At 37.3% G+C, this 23,848-nt stretch overlaps 1 protein-coding gene across 4 annotated transcripts in view; it reads left to right on the plus strand.

Moving 5' to 3' along the window:
* Positions 1 to 23,848, plus strand: part of Orp8 (Oxysterol-binding protein-related protein 8) — a 565,732-nt gene that overhangs the window by 346,076 nt on the left and 195,808 nt on the right. For all 4 annotated transcript variants that reach the window (XM_067143024.2, XM_067143025.2, XM_067143026.2 and 1 more), the window contains 2 exons: positions 15,579 to 15,756; positions 15,839 to 15,935. In XM_067143024.2, coding sequence (XP_066999125.1) covers positions 15,579 to 15,756; positions 15,839 to 15,935 — 275 coding nt within the window. The remainder of the gene's footprint in view (positions 1 to 15,578; positions 15,757 to 15,838; positions 15,936 to 23,848) is intronic.

A 23,848-nucleotide genomic window follows, 5' to 3' on the forward strand; every position in this document is an offset into this window, starting at 1 on the left:
CAGAAAGTCAAAGTAGGAAATCATGTATCATAAGAAGAGAAAGTTTAAAAGGGAATTCCACAGGGTAGTAGAATCATCCATTACTTTTCTTAATATATGCAAACGATTTAGGGAACAATATAACATCAAAAATAAGATTGTAGACAGATGACATTCTTTATAGGGAAATAACATAGAGGATTGTACAGAATTACAAAGGGACCTTGACAGTATTCAACAATTTGAAGTTATGGAGGTAAATCAACTATCACAACATTTACAAACAGGAGCTTAAAAACTGAAATTAAATATATTATGGAAGAGTTAATTGTCCCAAAAGATGGCAAGTGCAAATACTTAGGTGTGAGATTTGAAAGTAATTTCCACTGGAAGGGTCATGTTGATGACATTGTTGGGAAAGTATACAGATTGTTACATGTCATAATGGGGCTACTTAAAGGATGCAACAAAGAAGTAAAAGATAAAAGTTACTTAAGTATGGTTCGTCCATTATTGGAATATGCAAACAGTGTTGGGGATCCTCACCAGGAATACCTAATTAAAAAAATGGATGGTGTGCAGAGGAAAGCAGCAAGATTTATAATGGGATTTCAGGAGAAAAGGTAGTGTATCAGAAATTTTGAGAAACTTGGGTGGGAAGCTTTAAGTAAGAGAAGGAAAAATCTAGACTCATATCAATCAATCAATCAATACTGATCTGCATTTAGGGCAGTCGCCCAGGTGGCAGATTCCCTATCTGTTGCTTTCCTAGCCTTTTCCGAAATGATTTCAAAGAAATTGGAAATTTATTGAACATCTCCCTTGGTAAGTTATTCCAATCCCTAACTCCCCTTCCTATAAATGAATATTTGCCCCAGTTTGTCCTCTTGAATTCCAACTTTATCTTCATATTGTGATCTTTCCTACTTTTATAGACGCCATTCAAACCTATTCGTCTACTAATGTCATTCCACGCCATCTCTCCGCTGACAGCTCGGAACATACCACTTAGTCGAGCAGCTCTTCTTCTTTCTCTCAATTCTTCCCAACCCAAACATTGCAACATTTTTGTAACGCTACTCTTTTTTCGGAAATCACCCAGAACAAATCGAGCTGCTTTTCTTTGGATTTTTTCCAGTTCTTGAATCAGGTAATCCTGGTGAGGGTCCCATACACTGGAACCATACTCTAGTTGGGGTCTTACCAGAGACTTATATGCACTCTCCTTTACATCCTTACTACAACCCCTAAACACCCTCATAACCATGTGCAGAGATCGGTACCCTTTATTTACAATCCCATTTATGTGATTACCCCAGTGAAGATCTTTCCTTATATTAACACCTAGATACTTACAATGATCCCCAAAAGGAACTTTCACCCCATCAACGCAGTAATTAAAACTGAGAGGACTTTTCCTATTTGTAAAACTCACAACCTGACTTTTAGCCCCATTTATCAACATACCATTGCCTGCTGTCCATCTCACAATATTTTCGAGGTCACGTTGCAGTTGCTCACAATCTTGTAACTTATTTATCACTCTATAGAGAATAATATCATCCGCAAAAAGTCTTAGCTCCGATTCCACTCCTTTACTCATATCATTTATATATATAAGAAAACATAAAGGTCCGATAACACTGCCCTGAGGAACTCCCCTCTCAACTATTACAGGGTCAGACAAAGCTTCACCTACTCTAACTCTCTGAGATCTATTTTCTAGAAATATAGCAACCCATTCAGTCACTCTTTTGTCTAGTCCAATTGCACTCATTTTTGCCAGTAGTCTCCCATGATCCACCCTATCAAATGCTTTAGACATGTCAATCGCGATACAGTCCATTTGACCTCCAGAATCCAAGATATCTGCTATATCTTGCTGGAATCCTACAAGTTGAGCTTCAGTGGAATAACCTTTCCTAAAACCGAATTGCCTTCTATCGAACCAGTTATTAATTTCACAAACATGTCTAATATAATCAGAAAGAATGCCTTCCCAAAGCTTACATACAATGCATGTCAAACTTACTGGCCTGTAATTTTCAGCTTTATGTCTATCACCCTTTCCTTTATACACAGGGGCTACTATAGCAACTCTCCATTCATCTGGTATAGCTCCTTCGGCCAAACAATAATCAAATAAGTACTTCAGATATGGTACTATATCCCAACCCATTGTCTTTAGTATATCCCCAGAAATATGATCAATTCCAGCCGCTTTTCTAGTTTTCAATTTTTGTATCTTATTGTAAATGTCATTGTTATCATACGTAAATTTTATTACTTCTTTGGCCTTAGTCTCTTCCTCTATCTCGACATTATCCTTGTAACCAACAATCTTTACATACTGCTGACTGAATACTTCTGCCTTTTGAAGATCCTCACATACACACTCCCCTTGTTCATTAATTATTCCTGGAATGTCCTTCTTGGAACCTGTTTCTGCCTTAAAATACCTATACATACCCTTCCATTTTTCACTAAAATTTGTATGACTGCCAATTATGCTTGCCATCATGTTATCCTTAGCTGCCTTCTTTGCTAGATTCAATTTTCTAGTAAGTTCCTTCAATTTCTCCTTACTTCCACAGCCATTTCTAACTCTATTTCTTCCCAGTCTGCACCTCCTTCTTAGTCTCTTTATTTCTCTATTATAATAAGGTGGGTCTTTACCATTCCTTACCACCCTTAAAGGTACAAACCTGTTTTCGCATTCCTCAACAATTTCTTTAAACCCATCCCAGAGTCTGTTTACATTTTTATTTACCGTTTTCCACCGATCATAGTTACTTTTTAGAAACTGCCTCATACCTGCTTTATCAGCCATATGGTACTGCCTAACAGTCCTACTTTTAAGACCTTCCTTTCTATCACATTTATTTTTATTCCATAATTATATCAGCAGGGCTGACCACAAGTATAAAATTAGACAGGATTTTGGCAGAAGTGATTGGGGTAAATTTTTATTCATTGGGAAAGGCGTGAAGGAGTAGAACAGTTTACCAGGGCAAGTGTTTGATCCTTTTCCAAAATCTGTACAGATATTCAAGAAAAGAATAAACAGCAACAGAGAAAAGAAATGTTAGAGCGCTTTCGACCTGTGTAGGTTATTGTAAATAAAGAATTTTTGTGAATAATTTAATTCCATCCCCTTGTCTATGGGGATTGGACAGCCGAAGTAGGGGACTGCCTGTAGGGGTGAAGTACAGTGGGGACTTTGACGGCCCTGGGACAACTACAGTAGCTGTGAAGGCCCTTCACGAACTCTGAAAAGCAGTGGCAAAAGAGGCTCTGGTTAAATACACAGCAGGTCATTATGCGTGTTAAGTACCAAAATGGATTTAAAAAATAAAGGCATTGTAAATTTAAATCTTATAGCAGTTGTATAGTATTATTTGAAGTGATTCCACACACTGTATATGAGTTGATTATGTGAGTAAGTACAGAAGATATTATTAGTAGAATTTTGTAAATAATATAAATTTATTAAGGATGAGCTGTGTGTATAACAGAAAATTTATTAATGTAAATTGTATAATACTGTATTTTATGGCTTTCATTTTTAATTTAAAATTTAGTGCTTGATAAAATGTACTTTGTGTATCATTTGCCATCAAAGTAGACAATTCCTTTGCAAATAAAGTGATTTTGATTTGATTTGAGTCATATTTTAAATGTCTATCAGTTGTTCCTTCACTTCAGGTATTGGAAAGTAAACGTGATGATGAGCTTGCCATAAAGGAACTTATCACAACAACGTGGTCTATGGTCATGCTTCCAAATGATTGCGTGCTGATACATTTTCTGCAAAATTTTTAGAATATACCTCTCACTTTTGCTGGTGCATTACAGATACATTATTGACAATCTGTATATCTCAATTTGTTTGTGACTTGTTTCAGTTTTGTGTACATATGATCAAAAGTTTTATTATTATTATTATTATTATTATTATTATTATTATTATTATTATTATTATTATTATTAATGTAGGAATTACAATTTTTGAACAGAATGTACATTTTTATAGTCAAAACATTTATCCAATCCAATTTCATATCAGTGTGACAATCCTCAGTGTATTAGGTTTTTATATATATATATAAGAATTTGTAGATTTATTTCATACCTTGTGGATATTTTATATTTTATTTAAACAAGTAAAAGCTGCCAAATATGGCTGCCACCATAAGATTTAACATGCCAGTTCTATGGTGAATACAACTTCAAAGCTTTTTCAGTCTGTTAAAACACTAACTGTAACACATATAACTCTTTAACAAACCTGTTAAAAATAGTGCATTGAAGCAAAGAATGACATGTTTTGTTCTACAGTAACATCCCCAGATTCTACCAAATCCTTTTAACCATGTGTGTATGTGTACAATATTGTTTATATTGAGTAAACTTGTCAGTGATTGTAAATTGATGATTTTATGAATGCAGAAGTCCTCCACTGTCACCTTAGTAACTGTAAGAAAGTTTTCTGTACTTATCTTAAGCTGCTAAACAACCATTATCACCAGTGAATACATTTGGACTGAAGCCATTTCCCTTGCTCTGATCAAGGTTTGCTGTGTAGAAGGTGAGGGGAAGGTTATAGACAATAACTCTGTTCAGCCGAGAGGGGAGGGGAAGTTCTGCTTAGTTCTGTTTGACATTTCATGCTTTTAAATTAATTTTTGGAACAAATACAAAGACTCTTCATGCTTTTAAATTAGTGTTTGGAACAATCCTTGACAATATTTTTAATAGCACTTAATGAATCCAATAATCCAATAAGAGGTTACTCTGATGCTAGACATCAGGAACGTGGGTTAGAATACTTTTATTTGTACTCAAATCTCAGAATTTAGGTGGCATTCTCATCACTCAAGATGTTTTAGTAGGTTATTATTTGTTACTGAAAGAAAGTCAAATAGGTCACTCTTTAGTTCATTAGTAATTTTTTTTTTTTCACCCAAATCATTGTCAAGTATTCACACTCTAACACACATCAAAACAAATATAATATAACCACACAATATTATTTGTCTCCTCACTGCTGAGCAGAGCTTTTACCTTCCACCTTCTCCTCACGCCCTGTATAGCAATCAAAGACCACGACAACATATCACACTTTTCCTTTAGTACTTAATGAATCCCACAGAAGGCTACTGTGATGCTAAATATCAAAAATGTGGGTTAGGTTATTTTTATCTATACTAAAATCTTTGAATTTAGGCATTGGTTTCCCACGTACATTAGAACAAATGAATTTCATTTTATGTTCCGTATTGACTTACAATTTTAAGAAGAAAAAAATCACAAAACAAACTTTCTTAAAACACGTCCACCTATTCCATACACTTGTCAACTATTCTGTTACACTAAATAGTTTATTTGAAGTTAGAACATGTTTTGATTCTTATGGGATCATCCTCAGCTAACATTAAAAATCATGGAATATAACTTAAAATAAAATACAAAGATATTTTTAAATGCATACATAACACATAAAACAATCTTGTAAAAAATCTTGTTGCTTTTGCATCTAAAAAAATTGACCATCAAGTTCTGATTCTTGAGTACTGTCTTAAAAGGTGGTTGATACAGCAAAGAAGTTTGAAAATTTGTTCATCATTAGTATGGTGGACGTTCCAAAATATGGAACATAGTGTACAAAGCTGTGTTTGAATTGTATATGGAACATAGTGTACAAAGCTCTGTTTGAATTGTACAATAGTGAGAATAATCTGAGGAAGAAAGAAGAAAAGGAATGGAAATGTTTAGAAAAGAAAAAGTGAATAATTGAAATATTGCTCACCCTTTCTCTTCTAGCCTCGGAGTGGGTTCAATCATGTGTTGTTGACACCTGAGTGAGTGCGAGCATGTGATCGCCTTGAGTCAGCCTTAATGTAGGGGAGGGGTGAAGCGGTTGAAGGAAACAGGTCGACATGGGTGGAGACGTTTTGCTTACAGCGTGATATTTGTTTTTATTTGAGAGGTGATTTCTATTGCCTTGTCAAACAAAATGGGTTTTTTCCTTCGAAATCTTGTAAAGATTGGAATTTGGATTTTTCTTTGATTGAAATGAATGTGCAAGTTTCCTAGTATCTTTAACAATGGTACATTCTTGTCTACCTGAATAATTTCTAGGTTTTTGTTAGAAGAAGAAAACCTGTGGTTGAATTCAGTCATGTGTTCCTCATTGGTGAAAACCTTTTATATATACCGGCATTGATATGTTCGTACAACGGGTTATGAAATTTCTTCCTCTTTGCCCAATGTAACTTGCATTGCGTTAGGTACATTCTAATTTGCAAACACCAGATTGTAAGTATTTATTATTGTCGTTTACAGTATGTCCGACTCGTTGGCTGAATGGTCAGCGTACTGGCCTTCGGTTCAGAGGGTCCCGGGTTCGATTCCCGGCTAGGTTGGGGTTTTTAACCTACATTGGTTAATTCCAGTGGCCCGGGGGCTGGGTGTTTGTGCTGTCCCCAACATCCCTGCAACTCGCACACCACACACAACACTATCCTCCACCACAATAACACGCAGTTACCTACACATGGCAGATGCCGCCCACCCTCATCGGAGGGTCTGCCTTACAAGGGCTGTACTCGGCTAGAAATAGCCACACAAAATTAATTAATTAATTAATTAATTTACAGTATGCATATTGTAAAAATGTTTAGAATTATTATTAGTACTGGGCAATGGTGAATAGTATCTAACAACGTTGTATATCTGAAATTTGAACCAATTTCTGATGCCATGCACAAGAAAAGACTGAGGTACTTTGGCCACATCCTGAGAATTCCAGATTTGCGACTTCTGAAACAGCTAGTGCGGTTCAATCTTGCTTCAAAAAGTACTATAACTTGATGCAGATGGAGAAAAGAAACTAGGGAGGATTTGAAAGAATTTGGCCTTACACCGGATGACACTATGGATGAGAAAAAAATAAACACAATGCTTAAAAATATGACTTTCCACTTTACGCTCACAAAAAAGAAAATCCCAACTAGAATATTCTCTACACAAGAAAGGGCAAGAATATCAACACATTATGAAGAAGTACTGGGAGGGCTGCAAGGCTCGGACACTTCCTACCAAAAAATAGACAAACCGAAGGGTTGATTAAAGTGATTATGTGGTCTCAAGAGGAGAAGAAGAAGTAGTACTGATTTTTTTAATATTTGTGATTTCATATAATGTGCTGTTGTTGTAAGTGAAAGTGACAGTCTTTTTTTTTCATTTTTTTTCATTTTGGGTTCTGTAATTGGTGGGGTGACAGTTTTTTGATTTTTTATGATCTCATCAACATAATTTTTGGGATAAACATTGTCTACATCTATAGTGTAAAAAGGATGGATCAAATGATAACAGCAAGAAAATGGCTATAAAAGCTACTGGAAGGCAAAAGACCTAGAGGCAGACCAAGGAAATAGTGGATCAGTCAAGTAAAGCATAACCTGGAAGGAAGAGGAGTGGAATGACACCAAGTTGAGAAGGAAGAAATGTACCTGGATAGACAAAGGTGGAGAGCGCTCTTGTACCGCACCTGGACAACAGGAGACGGTTGAAGGATGATGATGATGATTAACCAAAAGAGGGATGTCGATGGCTTTGTAAACTATGCTAAAAAAAAAAAAAAAATTGCAATCTCATGGGTATTGGGGTTTTGCTGACGATTTACTAGCAATGGACATGAAAGAAGCAAAAACCTAGATATCAGAACTTCAAAACATTGCAAATAAAATTGGCCTCTAAATATCATTTGGAAAAAAACATAAATTATGCCCCAAAAACCAACACAACTAAAAGAAGTTACCATAAGTGGTAATAAAATCAAAATAGTAACTCAATTTAAATATCTTGGAGAAGTAATAACACATAACCTAAATGAAAAAGTCTCAATCCAGACAAGAACAAATAGATTAGCTAAGCACAAAAATTAACATGGGTTATCTACAAAAAGAAATGTCTATCAATAAATACAAAAATAAAACACTACAGCACAGTTACACTGGGCGAGTTGGTCGTGCGGTTAGGAGCGCGCAGCTGTGAACTTGCATCCGGGAGATAGTGGGTTCGAACCCCACTGTCGGCAGCCCTGAAGATGGTTTTCCGTGGTTTCCCATTTTCACACCAGGCAAATGCTGGGGCTGTACCTTAATTAAGGCCATGGCCGCTTCTTTCCCATTCCTAGGCATTTCCTATCCTATCATCGCCATAAGACCTATCTGTGACGGTGCAACACTTTTTCACCTCAATAAACAATCAAAGACTGACGGACTTCAGAAAATTGAAAGAAGGATTGGAAGAACCTGCACCAACAAAAAATACCGGAAAGATGGACAGTACATGTTATAATTTTCATGTTAGGTCCGTTGTGAAATGTACGTAAATACAAAGTATGTTACAAGTGTTTATTTATATATCCACCTATTCAATACAAAGAAATCTTCTTAGAAATTAAATATTATTATAAAATGTTAAGGGACATGTTTCGCCCATATTAAGGACATCATCAGCCTCAAATTCAAACCTGTATGGTGAAAAATCAGGATCCTGATTGCTCTTACAAGCCAACACTACAACAAAAATCTAAACCTCATTGATTTAATTGAAGTCAAGAATCCATTATACGAAAGTTTACCCAAATTATTGCAAACTCTAAATTCAAAACATAACTACATTCTTAAAAATCTTAAGTTAACATCTTCTAGAACCTCCACTACTTTAACTAACTTGACTCCCTTCATGCCCGCCCCCACAATTCTCCCGCAACCCAACACGACTCCCTCCCTGTCCGACCATGTAAAGCTCTTGCAACCAACAACCCATAAACTTAACGCTCCGCCTACCCCCTCCCCTCAACCACACCCTCCTCCGCCAATCTCACATCGATACAATACCAGAAGTACAAGTGTCAGTCATTCAACGCTACCATAGCAACTGCATTAACAGTCAAAGAAATAAATGAACCTACACATAACGTTATTTTTCTTCAACTAACCTTTCCATAACTGATTTACATCTTCACAGACGAAAGGGTGTTTTTATACATTTTCCATGTTTTACTTTCTTTAAACCCACATTCTCTTCAAAAATACCTTCCTAAGCATTCACTCTCCCCTTGTTACAGACTTCACACCAAAGAGCTCTATCAACGTCGATAAACCTTCGACTTTCGTGCTTCAAATAAGATAAATACATCTATAGACAACCGAATGTTTTTTCCTTGCTCCCACAATTACGTAAGGAAGACTGTTATCTTATCATAACACATTCGACTTTCACTCCTTCAGCCAGTTAAATAGACTATAGGCAGCTGAACAGCCATTTAAGAGATCTGTTGACTTATCACAACATACGATATTGACATCTGTAACAGTGTATCAGCTTTGCTTTTTCTTATCATCTTCAAGGAGGCACATTTCTGTTTCATTATAAAGACTGAGCTGTTTACTGCCCTACCCCAACAAGTTTTTCAATGCTCCGGAAAGTATATTCATGTGAACTTATGACATGCAGCTTGATACTGCAATTTTAGCCAAGGACATTCTAATATTTTGTATGTTTAGACTGACACCTATAATGATATCCTCTTTTTATGGCTTGTAAGAGCAATCAGGATCCTGATTTTTCACCATACAGGTTTGAATTTGAGGCTGATGATGCCCTTAATATGGGTGAAACATGTCCCTTAACATTTTATAATAATATTTAATTTCTAAGAAGATCTCTTTGTATTGAATAGGTGGATATATAAATAAACACTTGTAACATTCTTTGTATTTAAGATGGACAGTGACGGATAATACCTGACAAATATATTATACAGACAAGAAATGTGATCCACCTATCAATACTTTATTTATTATAAACGGATTTACTGATGTAAAATCTGTTTATAATAATTTACTAATGTAAAATCCGTTTATAATAAAGTATTGATAGGTGGAACACATTTCTTGTCTGTATAGTGCATCCAATCAATACGGAAAATGAAGTTTATAAATAATAATACCTAACAAAGTTGTGTACAAAGAGCTAGAACCCATTAGAGATACTATGCATAAGAGGCGACTGGGATTCTTTAGACATATCATGAGGATGCAGGATTCGAGACTTCTGAAACAACTACAGTAGTACAACACTATCTCATCTCAAAAAATACCACAACAGGATGTAAATGGATCAGAGAAGTAAGAGAGAATCTGAAGGAAATAGGCCTTACAACAGAAGTCACCACAAATAAGATAAAATTGAATACAAAACTCAAGAATGCAAACCTCCGCTTTACCCTTACACGAAACAAACCAACAACGCATATTTTCAACTGAGGAAAGGGCACGAAGATCGGAGCGTCTAAAGAAGTACTGGGAGGACCGCAAAGCCTGAACAATCCTTTCAAAGAGACCTCATGGACTGACTAAAGTGATTTATGCGGTCATAAAAGAAGAAGATTAGGGTGAAAGGAGACTTTTTTTTTTTTAAATCACATATATTGTCTGAGACAGTTTCCTGTAAATATTGTATTAAAAAGAGTGGTTGTTTATAGTGATTTTAAGATCTAAATAATTAATGGATTTTTTAATCTCATATTTGAGGGTGAATTTATTTCAGGGGTTTAAATTATTAAGTTGCTCAAGTATATTATTACTGTTCGTGACTCGTTCGTTGATGATGGTAAAGACGTCATCAGCATATTTGACCAGTGACGGATCCAGTTAATTATTTGAGACTGCTCCAATAGCCTCCGTGGTTCAGGCGGCATCATGCCGGCCTCCCACCGCTGGGTTCCGTGGTTCAAATCCTCTTCACTTCTTATGAGATTTGTGCTGGACAAAGCAGAGGCGGGACAGGTTTTTCTCCGTGTACTCTGCTTTTCCTGTCGTCTTTCATTCTAGCAATACTCTCCAATATCGTTTCATTTCATCTGTCAGTCATTAATCATTGTCCCGGAGGAGTGCGAAAGGCTTCGTCAGGTGGCACAATTCCTATACTCGCCACTGGTGGGGGCTTCATTCATTCCATTTCTGACCTGGTCAAATGACTGGAAACAGGCTATGGATTTTCATTTTAGACTGATTCAAGTTGTCTGTGAAAATTGTGGTGAGGATTCAAGAATAAGGATCCCATGGGGAGTCTATTTTGTTGATGTATGGTTTTTTAAATAATTGTTTTTAATAACAAAGTCTAAAACATTAAAAAACTACTCTATTTCCATCCCGTTGAGGTTACTGTTTAAATTTACTTTGAGGCTAATCGTATGTGTTGCTGGAATGTGGCATACATATTGGTTATATCAAAGGAATACATAGTATGGCTTTATTTTGAGTTTAGTGGTTTGTTTGTCCAACCCTTGTCCCATTTCTCAATGGGGTCAGGTATGATGTGAGATGAATCTGTCATGGTGGCTTTTTATGTCTGGATGCCCTTCCTGACGTCAACCTCATTGGACAAGTTAATGAGATTAAATGAATGACTTGATATATGATAGTAGGAAGGGAGAGGGTGAAACCTGGTGCCAGCCAGTAGTCTACTCCTGTCAAATAGCACCGAGGGATCTGCTCAAGTCTTAAACCTTAAAGGACCAGCTGGCGATATAGCGTCAGTGACAATCCTTGCAAGAAAGACCAACTGACGATATATCATCAGTGGTCACGCTAGCTAAAAAGACTACCTGGCGATATTTCGTCATTGGAATAAAAGTATATTTGTAGGCCAAATATTTGAACACATGAATAATATGACGCTATATTAAGTGTCTTGGAGATGTTTTGGGACTGTTAGATTAAAATTTGAGTATGAGAGTCAGAGTACAAAATAAACACCATCAAGTTCAGTGCTGCACATCTAATGCAGAGCGCCAGCCTGCGCTAACCTTATCAGCGAGCTGCGCGTGCAGTCTGTTGTTGCTGTATCAAAATAAACCACATGTGGCGGCAAGTAACATAGTGTGGTCTTCTCAGTTTTATCGTTTGTTTGTTTCCTTATTTATGGTATCTCCTTTCCAGAAATCTGATAAATCATCTAACAAGTCATCGTCAGAGTTCTGCCTACAATTCGAAACTTGTCATACATTTACGAGAAACACTTATTATTTAAAAAAAAGGGATAGCTGTATCACTCGAAATGGAAAACAATACTCAAAATATTTATCCAGTTGGAAAGGAGATACTGTAAATAAGCAAGCAAACAAACAAACAATAAAACTGAGAAGAGTGCGCTAGGTTACTTGCCGCCTCATGTCATAAGATTAATAATAATAATCTTTAAACCTTATAGGACCAGCTGAAGAACTGTGTGTACCAAATGCCAAGAAGGATGCCATGGTGTGTGCATTGCAAAACATATTTGTAAATAAGTTTTTATAAGTGTGGTAAACAACTGGAAACATTTTAAAACATTATTGGGTCATTTTCATTGTGTTATATTATAGGTGTGTATTGGTGTTACTGAGAGGTTCTGGCTTTGTACCTGCAAAGTGTAGGCAAACAGTGTGTGCTTACTGCTGTGCTGGTTTTTTTCTTTTCTAGATTCAGATCAAGTTGACAATAACAATATTTTGTTCATTTCAATCCAAACTTTAAAAAAAAAAAAAAAAAATGTGATATTACGGAAAATGAAGTATGGAACGTAAATAATACATTTGCCGTACATAAATTTTGCTTAGTTTACAGATATTTCTTTTCAACATTTAAAAAACATTTTTATTGTATATATAAAATATTGTTTATTTTAAAATACTAATTTTGTTCAAACTGACTCCGTTTACATCTCGTAAGAAAAAGGGTTGTTTTCTTAAGATTTTGAAAAAAGAATCGTGAAGAAACATTCATTACGGACAAAGTTATAGGTTTCTGAAAGGAGATGTGAAAAATATGCCTTGAACGCCTTGGTCTTTTTCGCCATACCACATCCAAACAGCTGGTCTTCTTAGGTGCACCCTGCTTGAATATACCCGGTCCTAAAAGGGTTACCTTCCCATCCGACGGACGAATCACCACAGTGTCATAAGCCCTCACTCCATATCAGCACTGCGGAGAAGTTTGGAATTTAATCCAGGCTTTTGGCACGCAATCTAGTGGTTAGAAATTGTATACCACCTCCCCTACCCTGCCGGCCAACATTCTGATGGTGAAAGTTTTTGGATCAATGGGACTCGAACCTGCTAACCGCGGTGTCAGACCGTTTAGACTTCAACGCCTCAACAATCATGGTCACCAGGTGGGCTTCATTATTTTGAGTTTAGTGGTAATTTTGCAAAATTCAGTTGAATTTTTAATGGATGCTCTTCCAGAAAAAACAACAATGTTTCACAAAAAAATCTAAATGAATTTGGAGATAATGTAGATTGGCTGCTTGTAAAATTAATGCAGGTTGTCCACCCATATGGAAAGCTGGGAAATGTCAGGGAATTCAGAACAAAAAATCTGGAAATTGGTTCTTCTGTCAGATAAAATGTCGAAAACTGGTTTCACTTTGTAAATTTTTTGAATGTTTTGCTGCTCAACGTGCACACATCCCTCTTGTCCCACCATTTTAGAGCCATGAGTTCATATTTAGCTACTCAACATGTACACATCCCTCTTGTCTCTCCATTTTAGAGCCATGTGTTCATCCGTGACAGAAAATACCTCACTTTTTTTTTTTTTTTTTTTTCAGTTTCTTCTCCATGACATCCTAAGAAGTTCTTTCCTATTTGGACGAATGGTTCCAACAGCATCAGGTTTCAAATCATTCAATACATCAAAGATTTCTGGGCTATTATAATAATTGTCCAGAGAAATAAGGTATCCCTTATTCAAAAGGTTTTCAGCTAATGTGAACACTATTTTGAATGACATAGTGAACTGAGATATGTCCTTCCCACAAACCTCATCTAACAGCTTGGTCTCCTTACCAGTATACCAAAACATGTTCCACACATACCCCGTGCTTGCTTTACATGGCTTGAAAGAAGACGTTCCAAAGTGGGATCGCTTTCTCGTAATGAATACTTTCCAACCTAAGCGACCCTTCCACAGCAGTAAACGTTTGTTTATACATATACGACTGTCCGGAATATAAAAGTTTTTTAATTTAGATTTTTTATTTTATTTCGTATGGCTATTTCTAGCTGAGTGCAGCCCTTGTAGGCAGACCCTCCGATGAGGGTGGGCGGCATCTGCCATATGTAGGTAACTGCGTGTTATTGTGGTGGAGGATAGTGTTATGTGTGGTGTGTGAGTTGCAGGGATGTTGGGAACAGCACAAACACCTAGCCCCCGAGCCATTGGAATTAATCAATGAAGGTTAAAATCCCCAACCCAGCTGGGAATCGAACCCTGGACCCTCTGAACCGAAGATCAGTACACTGACCATTCAGCCAATGAGTCGGACTGAATTTAGATAATATGTAGTTTGTCTAAAACTGGTTTCACTTTGTAAATTTTTGGGTGTACCTCCTTATTATATGCCTCATTATCGGAGAAATGTTGAAACTTCAGTAGAGGGAAGAACCTTTTTTCTGACATCATTTCAAAAAAAAAAACAGGTGTAGCCAAGAAACAATTCTTTGAAAACTAATCACTTAGTTTAGGTTTATGAATTATTCCTTGTAAGAGCAAAATTATTAAGAAAAGCGGTATATCTTTTTTATTTGTAGGTACCTATTCTTTGTCTCTGGTTGTTATTTTCATTTTTCCAGCCTGTGTCTTCGAATTGAATTTCTGTTGAACATTCAAATTAGTTTACTCAGCTATTAGGTCACACAGCTCATCATCAGTGAAATATCTATAAATTTCTTCAGGCTCCGTAGTGTTCTGCAGTTCACCTCTGTGCTTCAAACCAGTCCCTTCTTCATTCATGAACGTCCCACTCAGTATGTGAGAAACAGTCACGTTCACTTGCAGTACTCTTGGTGCCTTAGTCACACACTCTAGTTACTTGAAAAGTGATTGACCAACCGTACTTAAGCATGTGTTAAAGAACATTGGCCCGCAGTATTCTCTAAACACACTGATTCACTATCGCTAGTTGAAGATACTTCACTAAATATGTCATTTTCATCACTAAATTCTAATTTTACGGATAGCATCACTGGGTAGATCTAGTTCTCTCTTTACCATATTTACATAAAATGCAAATAAATTCTAACATACAAGCTACAGAAATACTAAAACTGACTAATATTACTTTTAAAATAACCTAGAACGAACAAAATTAACATAATGTAACAAATTGATGGTAATTATTGTTCACCTTATCGATGCAATATGTTGTTTGCCTTAAGCAAGTTCACAAATTAGTAGTAGTAGTACATGTATCATTTTATTATAAACATCATCAGCTACACATATCTTTGTTTAGGTAAAAATATTAAATGTGCAAAGACGTAGTATTTCAAAGGTGATCTCAAAAACATACTAGACTACTTAAAAATATTGTAAAAAGGTAATTCTGTTAAATTATTTCTTATGCTCAAATCCAGAAGTGTTCAAACTTTTCATTTGGGTTCTGTGTGTAATCTCCAAAATAAATACTTGAATGATTTTTAATAGCCTGCCATGATTTTTAAGAATTATACTGATTGAAGTTTAAAATCTTATTTTCAGAGCTGTACTGGAAGATGATGCATTCACACGAATGAAATTAATTGTTAAGTGGTATCTTTCTGGACTGTATAAGAAACCAAAAGGGCTTAAGAAGCCATACAATCCAATTCTGGGTGAGACATTCCGTTGCTATTGGGAGCATCCAAACCAATCTCGGACCTTCTACTTAGCAGAACAGGTAAGGCGAATTTCACTACAGTTTTTGGTTTTTTTACTTGTCCATAATTATCTTGATAATCTTAATAATTTTTTGATTGCAGGTTTCTCATCATCCTCCTGTATCTGCTTTTTATGTAACGAATCGTCAAGATGGTTTTTGTATTAGTACATCTATACTTGCCAAATCCAAGTTTTATGGTAAGATCAGAATTTTGTTGCGCTGGTTGTATAACATTTTGTGGAATTTATGAAATGTTTTCACTAGAAGAGAGACTTAATTAAAAGTACCCTTTCCTTTATTTGAAACTCATAAAGTTCACATCTCAGAATTAAAAGATGTAGTAGGTTGTGTGTTCCTGTCTACAAAATAGACTTTTTATTCTATCTCTCTCCTTGTAGATACATCTAAATAGTATGAGATGCTTTGCCTAACAAGAAATGACATGCAACCTTTTCAGCACACAATTTGATATAGTTGACTAAAATATAATAATTGTATTGCAAATATGTTTTGCATAACTTCAGGGTTTCCTCATTGTTCTTACTTAAATCACAGAATTTCTTCCAATAATGAAACTTTCATAAAAATAATTAATTTATCTAATGAATAAGGAAATTAATGGAGAATAACTAATTTTTATACGTATTTATATAGAAAGAAGGAAGCATGTAAAGTAACACATAATAAAGCAAATGTAATGGCAAGTCATTGTGAAAGAGAGATCAACAGAAAAAGCAAATGAGAATAAATAAGGAAAAACAAAAAGACAAAAAACAATCTCAGCATCTTCATACGCAGCCAACTTCAAATAGATAGGCTTTTTTTTTCTTTTTTTTTTTACAAGGACCACTACAAGTAATACCAAACAGCTCCACCCTGTTCTTGCCTTTAGCCCAGGATTAAAATCCTTAGATGAGCTGGGAATCAAACCCAGTGAATCCAGGTAAGAAACTGATGTGGTACACAAGCAGCACAGGACTGTTTTTTAATTAGTCCAACTCCTTGACTGAATGGTCAGCATTGAGACATTCGGTTCAAATGGTCCCGGGTTCGATTCCTGGCTGGGCCAAGGATTTTAATCACGTCTGATTAATACTTCTGGCCCAGGGACGGGGTTTTTGTAATTGTTCAACACTTTCATCTTCACATTCAGACAACATACTACACTACCAGCCACCACAAAAGCACACAATAGTGATTATATCCCTCCATATAGGGTTGGCGTCAGGAAGGGCATCTGGCCATAAAACAGAGCCAAATCAACGCGCGCGCGCGCGTGTGTGTGTGTGTCACAGTGCGCACCCATGACCCCACAGGTGTGGGAAAAGTAGTGGTAGAAGAAGACTGTCTTTTTTAAATACAAATAAATGCAAATTATTCTTTTTCTTCTTCTCTGATCACATGGGTACGCCTTTCTTAATGTTGACATGCCATTTATTTCATTGTAACTGGGCGAGTTGGCTGTGCGGTCATGGGCACGCGGCTTTGAGCTTGCATCCGGGAGATAGTGGGTTTGAATCCCACTGTCGGCAGCCCTGAAGATGGTTTTCCGTGATTTCCCATTTTCACACGAGCAAATGTTGGGGCTGTACCTTAATTAAGACCACGGCCGCTTCCTTCCAACTCCTAGGCCTTTCCTGTCCCATCGTCGCCATAAGACCTATTTGTGTTGGTGCGACGATAAGCAAAAGCAAAAACAAAAAAATTCTTTGTAGTGATTCTTCTTTGGTGAGACCCGAGTTTTTCATTTACCTATGGACAGAGCACCCGCAGAAATGTGGGCTGGTTCAGACACCCTGGAAATGAACCCATTCACAAACTGGCAGCCCAACTTCCGGGGGTGTTATAATACTGACACCCTCTCACTAAGGGTCGTAAATATGAAGGGTAGTGAGTGAAGACCTTAATGGTAGCTAAGGTGGAGAAGTTTGATTTCGGTATAGTGTAGCTGTTGGAAGGGGCAGCCTAGTACTCGGGATGAATGAATAAAAGGTATCTGTTTCCGGATGGAGCGGGTAACATTATTATTATTATTTCAGATGGAGGAAGCTCCATCCCTGTTAGTGAACTATTTCAGTTTATCTAGAGACAAGGTCAGCGACAGTGCTGCAGAAGTGTTAGTGGCGGGTGAACCATTTATGGTTAGTGTCAGGTGACAACCGGCCATGAAATTTAGCCAAAAAACCATTATTAATCATGAGGTGTACAAATAAATTTAAAAATATATAAAATAGATCATTGCTGAATGTTTAGCACCCTTCAGTTACCATTGATCTTAAGAAATACTCAAAACAGTGCTGAGTGGCTCAGACGGTACAGCACTGGCCTTCTGAGCCCAAGTTGGTGGATTGCATCCTGTCTCAGACTGCTGTTATTTGATTTCATTATTCACTAAGCTCTCAGAAAATCAGCCTGTCCATTCATATTATAACAAACTCATACATGCTTTCTCATAACGTAAAATTCAGACACATACAAATTCCCATTATTCCTTCTGTTATTGCCAAGGAGCCTAATGATTCATCCTTGAGAGATGGGGTTGTATAAACCTTCATTTTTATATTTCTAAGTACTGTAACAATATACTTTTTTTTTTTTTTTACCAGGCGAGCTGGCCTTGTGGTTAGGGACGTGCAGCTGTGTGTTTAGGTTCGAGCCCCACTGTCGCCAACCCTGAAGATGGTTTACCATGGTTTCCCATTTACGCACCAGGCAAATGCTGGGGGGTTGTACCTTAATTAAGGCCATGGCCAATTCCTCCCCACTCCTAGGCCCTTCCTATCCCAGTGTCGCGTTAAGATCTGCGACATAAAGAAAGTTGTAAAAATATACATATATACGAGGGCCATCTGATAAATAAGTTTCCCTATTTTACAAAAAAAAAATGCCGGGCTGAGTGGCTCAGGTGGTTGAGGCACTGGCTTTCTGACCCCAACTTGGCAGGTTCGATCTTGGCTCAGTCCGGTGGTATTCGAAGGTGCTCAAATATGTCAGCCTCGTGTCGGTAGATTTACTGGCACGTAAAAGAACTCCTGCGGGACAAAATTCCAACACCTCGGCATCTCCGAAAACCGTAAAAGAGTAGTTAGTGGGACGTAAAGCAAATAATATTATTATTATTATTATTATTATTATTATTATTATTATTATTATTATTATTATTATTATTATTATTATTATTATTTTACAAACAATACAAGCAGGTTATTTACACTTCTGAAATATTTTACATTCTTTCTACAACTCGTACACTACTTCTCCAGATAGTCACCATGTCAGTCCAAATACTTCTGGTATCTTGGCAGCAGTTTTTTATACCTTTGTCATACGAGGCCGGGTCCTGTCTCTGTAGCCAGCGGTTCACCTCCGCTTCCACCTCTTCATCAGTCGCAAACTGCGTATCTCCAAGGTGTAGCTTGCGTTGTGGATAGAGATAGAAATCACTCATGGCAAGTTCTGCAGAATAAGGTGAATGGGGGAAAAGGTCCCATTTGAAGTTCTGCAGCAAATCCTGGGTCCTTTGAGGTGAATGGAGCACTGAGCTTCATAAGGACCGTGCAGGACCTCTCAGCTGTGACCACAGTGCATCAGGGCAGTCAGTCAACCAGTAGAACACCGTTACAGTCCCAAAAGAGAGTAGCCATAACTTTGGCCTCTTTTTGTGCACGTTCACCAGGTTTCTTCCATTAGGTGTAACAAGCTTTAACGGCTGCATTTTGGATAATAATCCTGTATTGATGATAAATCAAATAGCAAATAGCCTATTCAATACATATATAAATTAAATTTAGTACATGTTTCGTCCCCTTCACAACAACAATTATTTTAAGATTTTATGAATACAATTGTTATTTCCCACGAACTTTATCATCAAGTGCTTAATGAACAATTCAACCAGTTTTATTGACTTGGAACTTCAACAAAGTTTGCTAATATTTTATTTTAAATGTCCGATCATACAACGCTTATAATAGGTCTTTAGTTCATTATAGCTGATGATGTCCCTTAGGGGACGAAACATGTACTAAATGTAATAAATTATATATGTATTGATTAGGCGGACCACTTACATATAATATTTAAGTTAATCTTAAATATTTGCTATTTGAAGTTTCTTCCATAGCATGCTTTTTTATTTCTGGAGTTGAATGATGCATCCAGCTTTCATCTTCAGTAACAATGCGGGAAAACATTTGATCTCCCTCTCTTTGAAGCATTTCCAGAAAAGCTCAGGCCACCTCAATCTGTTGTTGCTTGTGAGCATCAGTAAGCAAACGTGGGACCCATCTTGCACAGATTTTTCGATACTGTAAGACATCTGACGGGATTACTGCAATAGAGGAGCACCCAATTTCCATACCAGGAGGCAGTAGATTCATTATCTCATCAGTGCTGACGTGTTAATCTTCGTCCACCACATTCCGAACTGTAACAATGGCTGCATTGCCTGTAGCGGTAAGGGGCATGCCGTTGCGCTCGTCATCAAGCACATTTTGTTGTCCTAGGAATCATGAACGCCAGTGGCGAACCACTTGGATGCTCATGCATCTTTCACCATAAACTCACACCAAATGGTGATGAATATTGATGGCCATTTCATTTTTCACTGTGATAAAGCAAATAATAGAACGGAGTTCACAAGTGGACATGCTTTCAAGTGTAGGTCCATGGCAGCTGGTGCCGTACTGGTGAAAGCGGAGCAAGCACGTGCTGTTGAAGATCAAGTGCAGCCACCATACCCCAGTGATTCCTACAGTACCAACTTAATTTTAAAACTTGTTGTTTGGAGAGAAAAAAATAGGGAAACTTATTTATTGGATGACCTTCTATATACTTTTTACTGTTACAAACAAATATAGCATACACCTGCACAGAAAAGAAAGTAAGAAACCTTTCATTATGGAATATTGTTTTCTTGCAGGCTGTTAGCCTGTGGTCACAATTCGATGAATGTCAACAATTCCCCTACTCTGCAGCAAGCCCTGTCAGAATAGCTGTTGGATGGAATTGTCCTTTTCTTATACTGGTGGAAACTCATGCATTCTCTGTACAGTTCATATTTCTGGAGCAATTATACTTCAGACTTGTTTCTGAGAACTGGGAGCCAGATTTTTTGAAGTTCAGATCACCTTACTATACGCGCACTTTATCTTGAGCCCGGATCTCCATAGTAACGAATAGGAACTAGGGCTCAAGAAAAAGTGCGCGTACTATACTTGTGATTGAAGTTACAAAATTGTTTTTCTGTTTCTGTCATTTTTCTTGGTTAATTAGTTATAGGTATGCATTTCTATCATCTGTCTTTGTAAATAACCATGGAACCAGTGAAAGGTGACTAAGATATCAGTTTCCTCTGATCTGATGTTATGGCCAAGAAGGTTGGATGAAAGTTCAGCTGCTACAAATTTCTCAAGTTGATAAAGACTCCAATGGCACTTACATATCTTTACATGGATGTCACTATGGTGCTTGATAGTTCATTGAACTACTTTTTGAAAGGAAAAAGAATGAGGTAAACACTGGAGCTGGAGATGAGATGCCATTGGATCCTTGGCTTGTACTGCTGGGCTGTTCTTGTAGTGGCGGTGAAGATAATCATTGATTCTTTGGTGCAAAACTTCATTTATACATCATCATCATCACCGTAATCATTTAACAGTTTCAGTTTCCTGGGTACTGTTGGCGAGCCTCTTCCATTCTGTCTTATTGAGATACATTCTGTTGTTAATGACTTCCTCCAGTGTCCTTCCCCGATCTGCAATGTCCATCTTTACAATGTCCATCCAGTGGGTTCTTGGTCTTTCCACCATCCGTTTCCCTGCCACATGTGTCTCCAAGTTAACATATGCTGCCCTTGTTGGCTCCATCCTCATTACATGCGCAAACCACCTCAGTCTGGATATGCGGACCCAATCTAACAATGATGTAACAATCCCAGCTTCCTTCCTAACTACATCATTCCTTAACTTGTCCAGTTTTTTTTTTTTTTTTTTTTTGAATTCTGGACTTAGGAAATCATCTTGGATGCCTGCAACCTTGATGTGTCTTTCTTAGTAAGGGTACAGGTTTCAATACCATAGGTTAAGATTGGTATGAAGTACTGATTGAACATCACCAGCTTTGATTTTGTTGGTACTTTGGGATCCCAGAGGAGTGTTCGTACTTGCTGGTAAAAGTGTGAGCTCTTCTGCACTCTATTTGCCATCTCCTTTGTGGCTAGTGTATCTCGAGATATTACACTGCCGAGGTATGTAAAGCTTTCCACATTTTCTAGTGGATGGTTTCCTAGCATGATGTTTGCTGGTCGTCCCTCTCTGTTTATTGCCATCACTACTGTATTCATTTCGCTTATCTTGAGATTGAACTCCTGGAACTTAACCTTCCATTCATTGAGTCTCCATTGTACCTGTTCCTTAGTTTCTCCCCAGATCATAACATCATCAACGAAGGCCATTGCATTTAGTTCACCAGAGGTTTTCTTGATCTTCATTATGTCATCCATAATAGTGATAAACAATAATGGGCATAGTGCACTGCCTTGCTAAGACTCCACTTATGGTCTTGAACCAGGTTGAATAACCGTCACTCTATCACACACATCTGGTACAGTTCTCATACAGTATCTGAACTTTCCTCACTAGTCCCTCTGGCACATTCCTTTTTCTCAGGCATTCCCATATCTTCTCTCTTACCTTTTCAGTGTCAAGGAAAACCATATCAAGGAAAACCATAAACAGATCTTTGCCTTTTTCCCAATATTTTTCCATTAACATACGGACACTTAAGATTAGGTCTGTTGTGGACCTGTTAAGCCTGAAGCCATACTGTTCATATTTAAACTGTGGCTCTAAGATGACTCAAAATCTGCTCTCTAAGATTTTCTCAAGAATCTTAAGCCCATGAGAAAGGAGTGTTATTCCCTGGTAGTTGGAGCATTTTTGGCATTTCCTTTCTTAAACAGGGGGATAATGACACCCTTGCTCCAATCAGTAGGTATCTTGTCATCTTTCCAAACTGCATTGAGCACTCTGTGTAACCACTGTAAACTCTGCTTTAATCATGTCCGTTCTGACTTCATCGATTCCTGGGGATTTCCCTTGTGGCATCTTCTAAGAGGCTGCTTGTTTCTGCCCATGTAATAGAAGGTTCCTCTGTGCAGGTTTCAACAGCTGCTTCTTTTGTTCTCTGATCTGCTTCTGTCCTATTCAATAGGTGATCAAAATGATACCTCAGAACCTCTCTGATGTCCTCTTCTTTCCTAGCCAGGTTTCCATTAGGATCCTAAATTACTTTGATAGTTTCAACTGAATTCCTTTTGTTTTTGATCACTCTGAACAATAGTTTCATATTGCCTCTCCTGTCTTCCTTCAGTTTTTTTTAACATTTCTCCCAGCACTTTATCTTCTCCTCTTCTACTACTCTTTTAACTCTCAATTTCGTGTCCTTGTAAACTTGCTCAAGGTCTCTGTTCTTCCCCTTGTCTCTTACCTGTCCTGGCTTGGATTTGTATCTCATTTTTGTGCTATGTTCCTTTCCTTTATTGAGGATCTTAACTCTTTCATTCCATCAGGGTGTCTTCTTTTCCCATACTCTCGCACTCGTCCTTTTGCAAACCTCTATTTCTTCTTTTATCAAGGTGTTTTTAAACTGCACTCTATCTCACCACTCTCCACTTCTTCTGTAGGCAGTTGTTTTCTTATACGGTCCAGATAGTTGGTCCTTTTTTCAATCTGTTGTAGTTCCCATACCTTAATCTTAGGTAATTTCCTGGTTGTTATCTTTGGTACATTAATATCTTTCAGATCTGCTACTAATAACCAGTGGTCTCTATTGAGGTTCTCACTTGGAATCACGTTGACATGTCACAAGTCTACTTCTTTCTTCATCTGTAATGACATAGTCAATGACCGTCTTGCTCTTTCCGTCCCAGCTGTAACGGGTAATCTTGTGAATGACTCTTTTGTTGAACCAACTGTTTTTTACTACCAAACAGTTTCTTATGCAGAAGTCTAAGAGATGTTCCCCTTCTGAATTCCTTCTCTCATAATCATGTGGTCCATTCACCTTTTCATAGCCATTCCAGTCTGTCCCGAGCTGTGCGTTGAGGTCC

The sequence above is a fragment of the Anabrus simplex genome, chromosome 3, assembly GCF_040414725.1.
Source record: "Anabrus simplex isolate iqAnaSimp1 chromosome 3, ASM4041472v1, whole genome shotgun sequence".
NCBI lineage: Eukaryota > Metazoa > Arthropoda > Insecta > Orthoptera > Tettigoniidae > Anabrus > Anabrus simplex.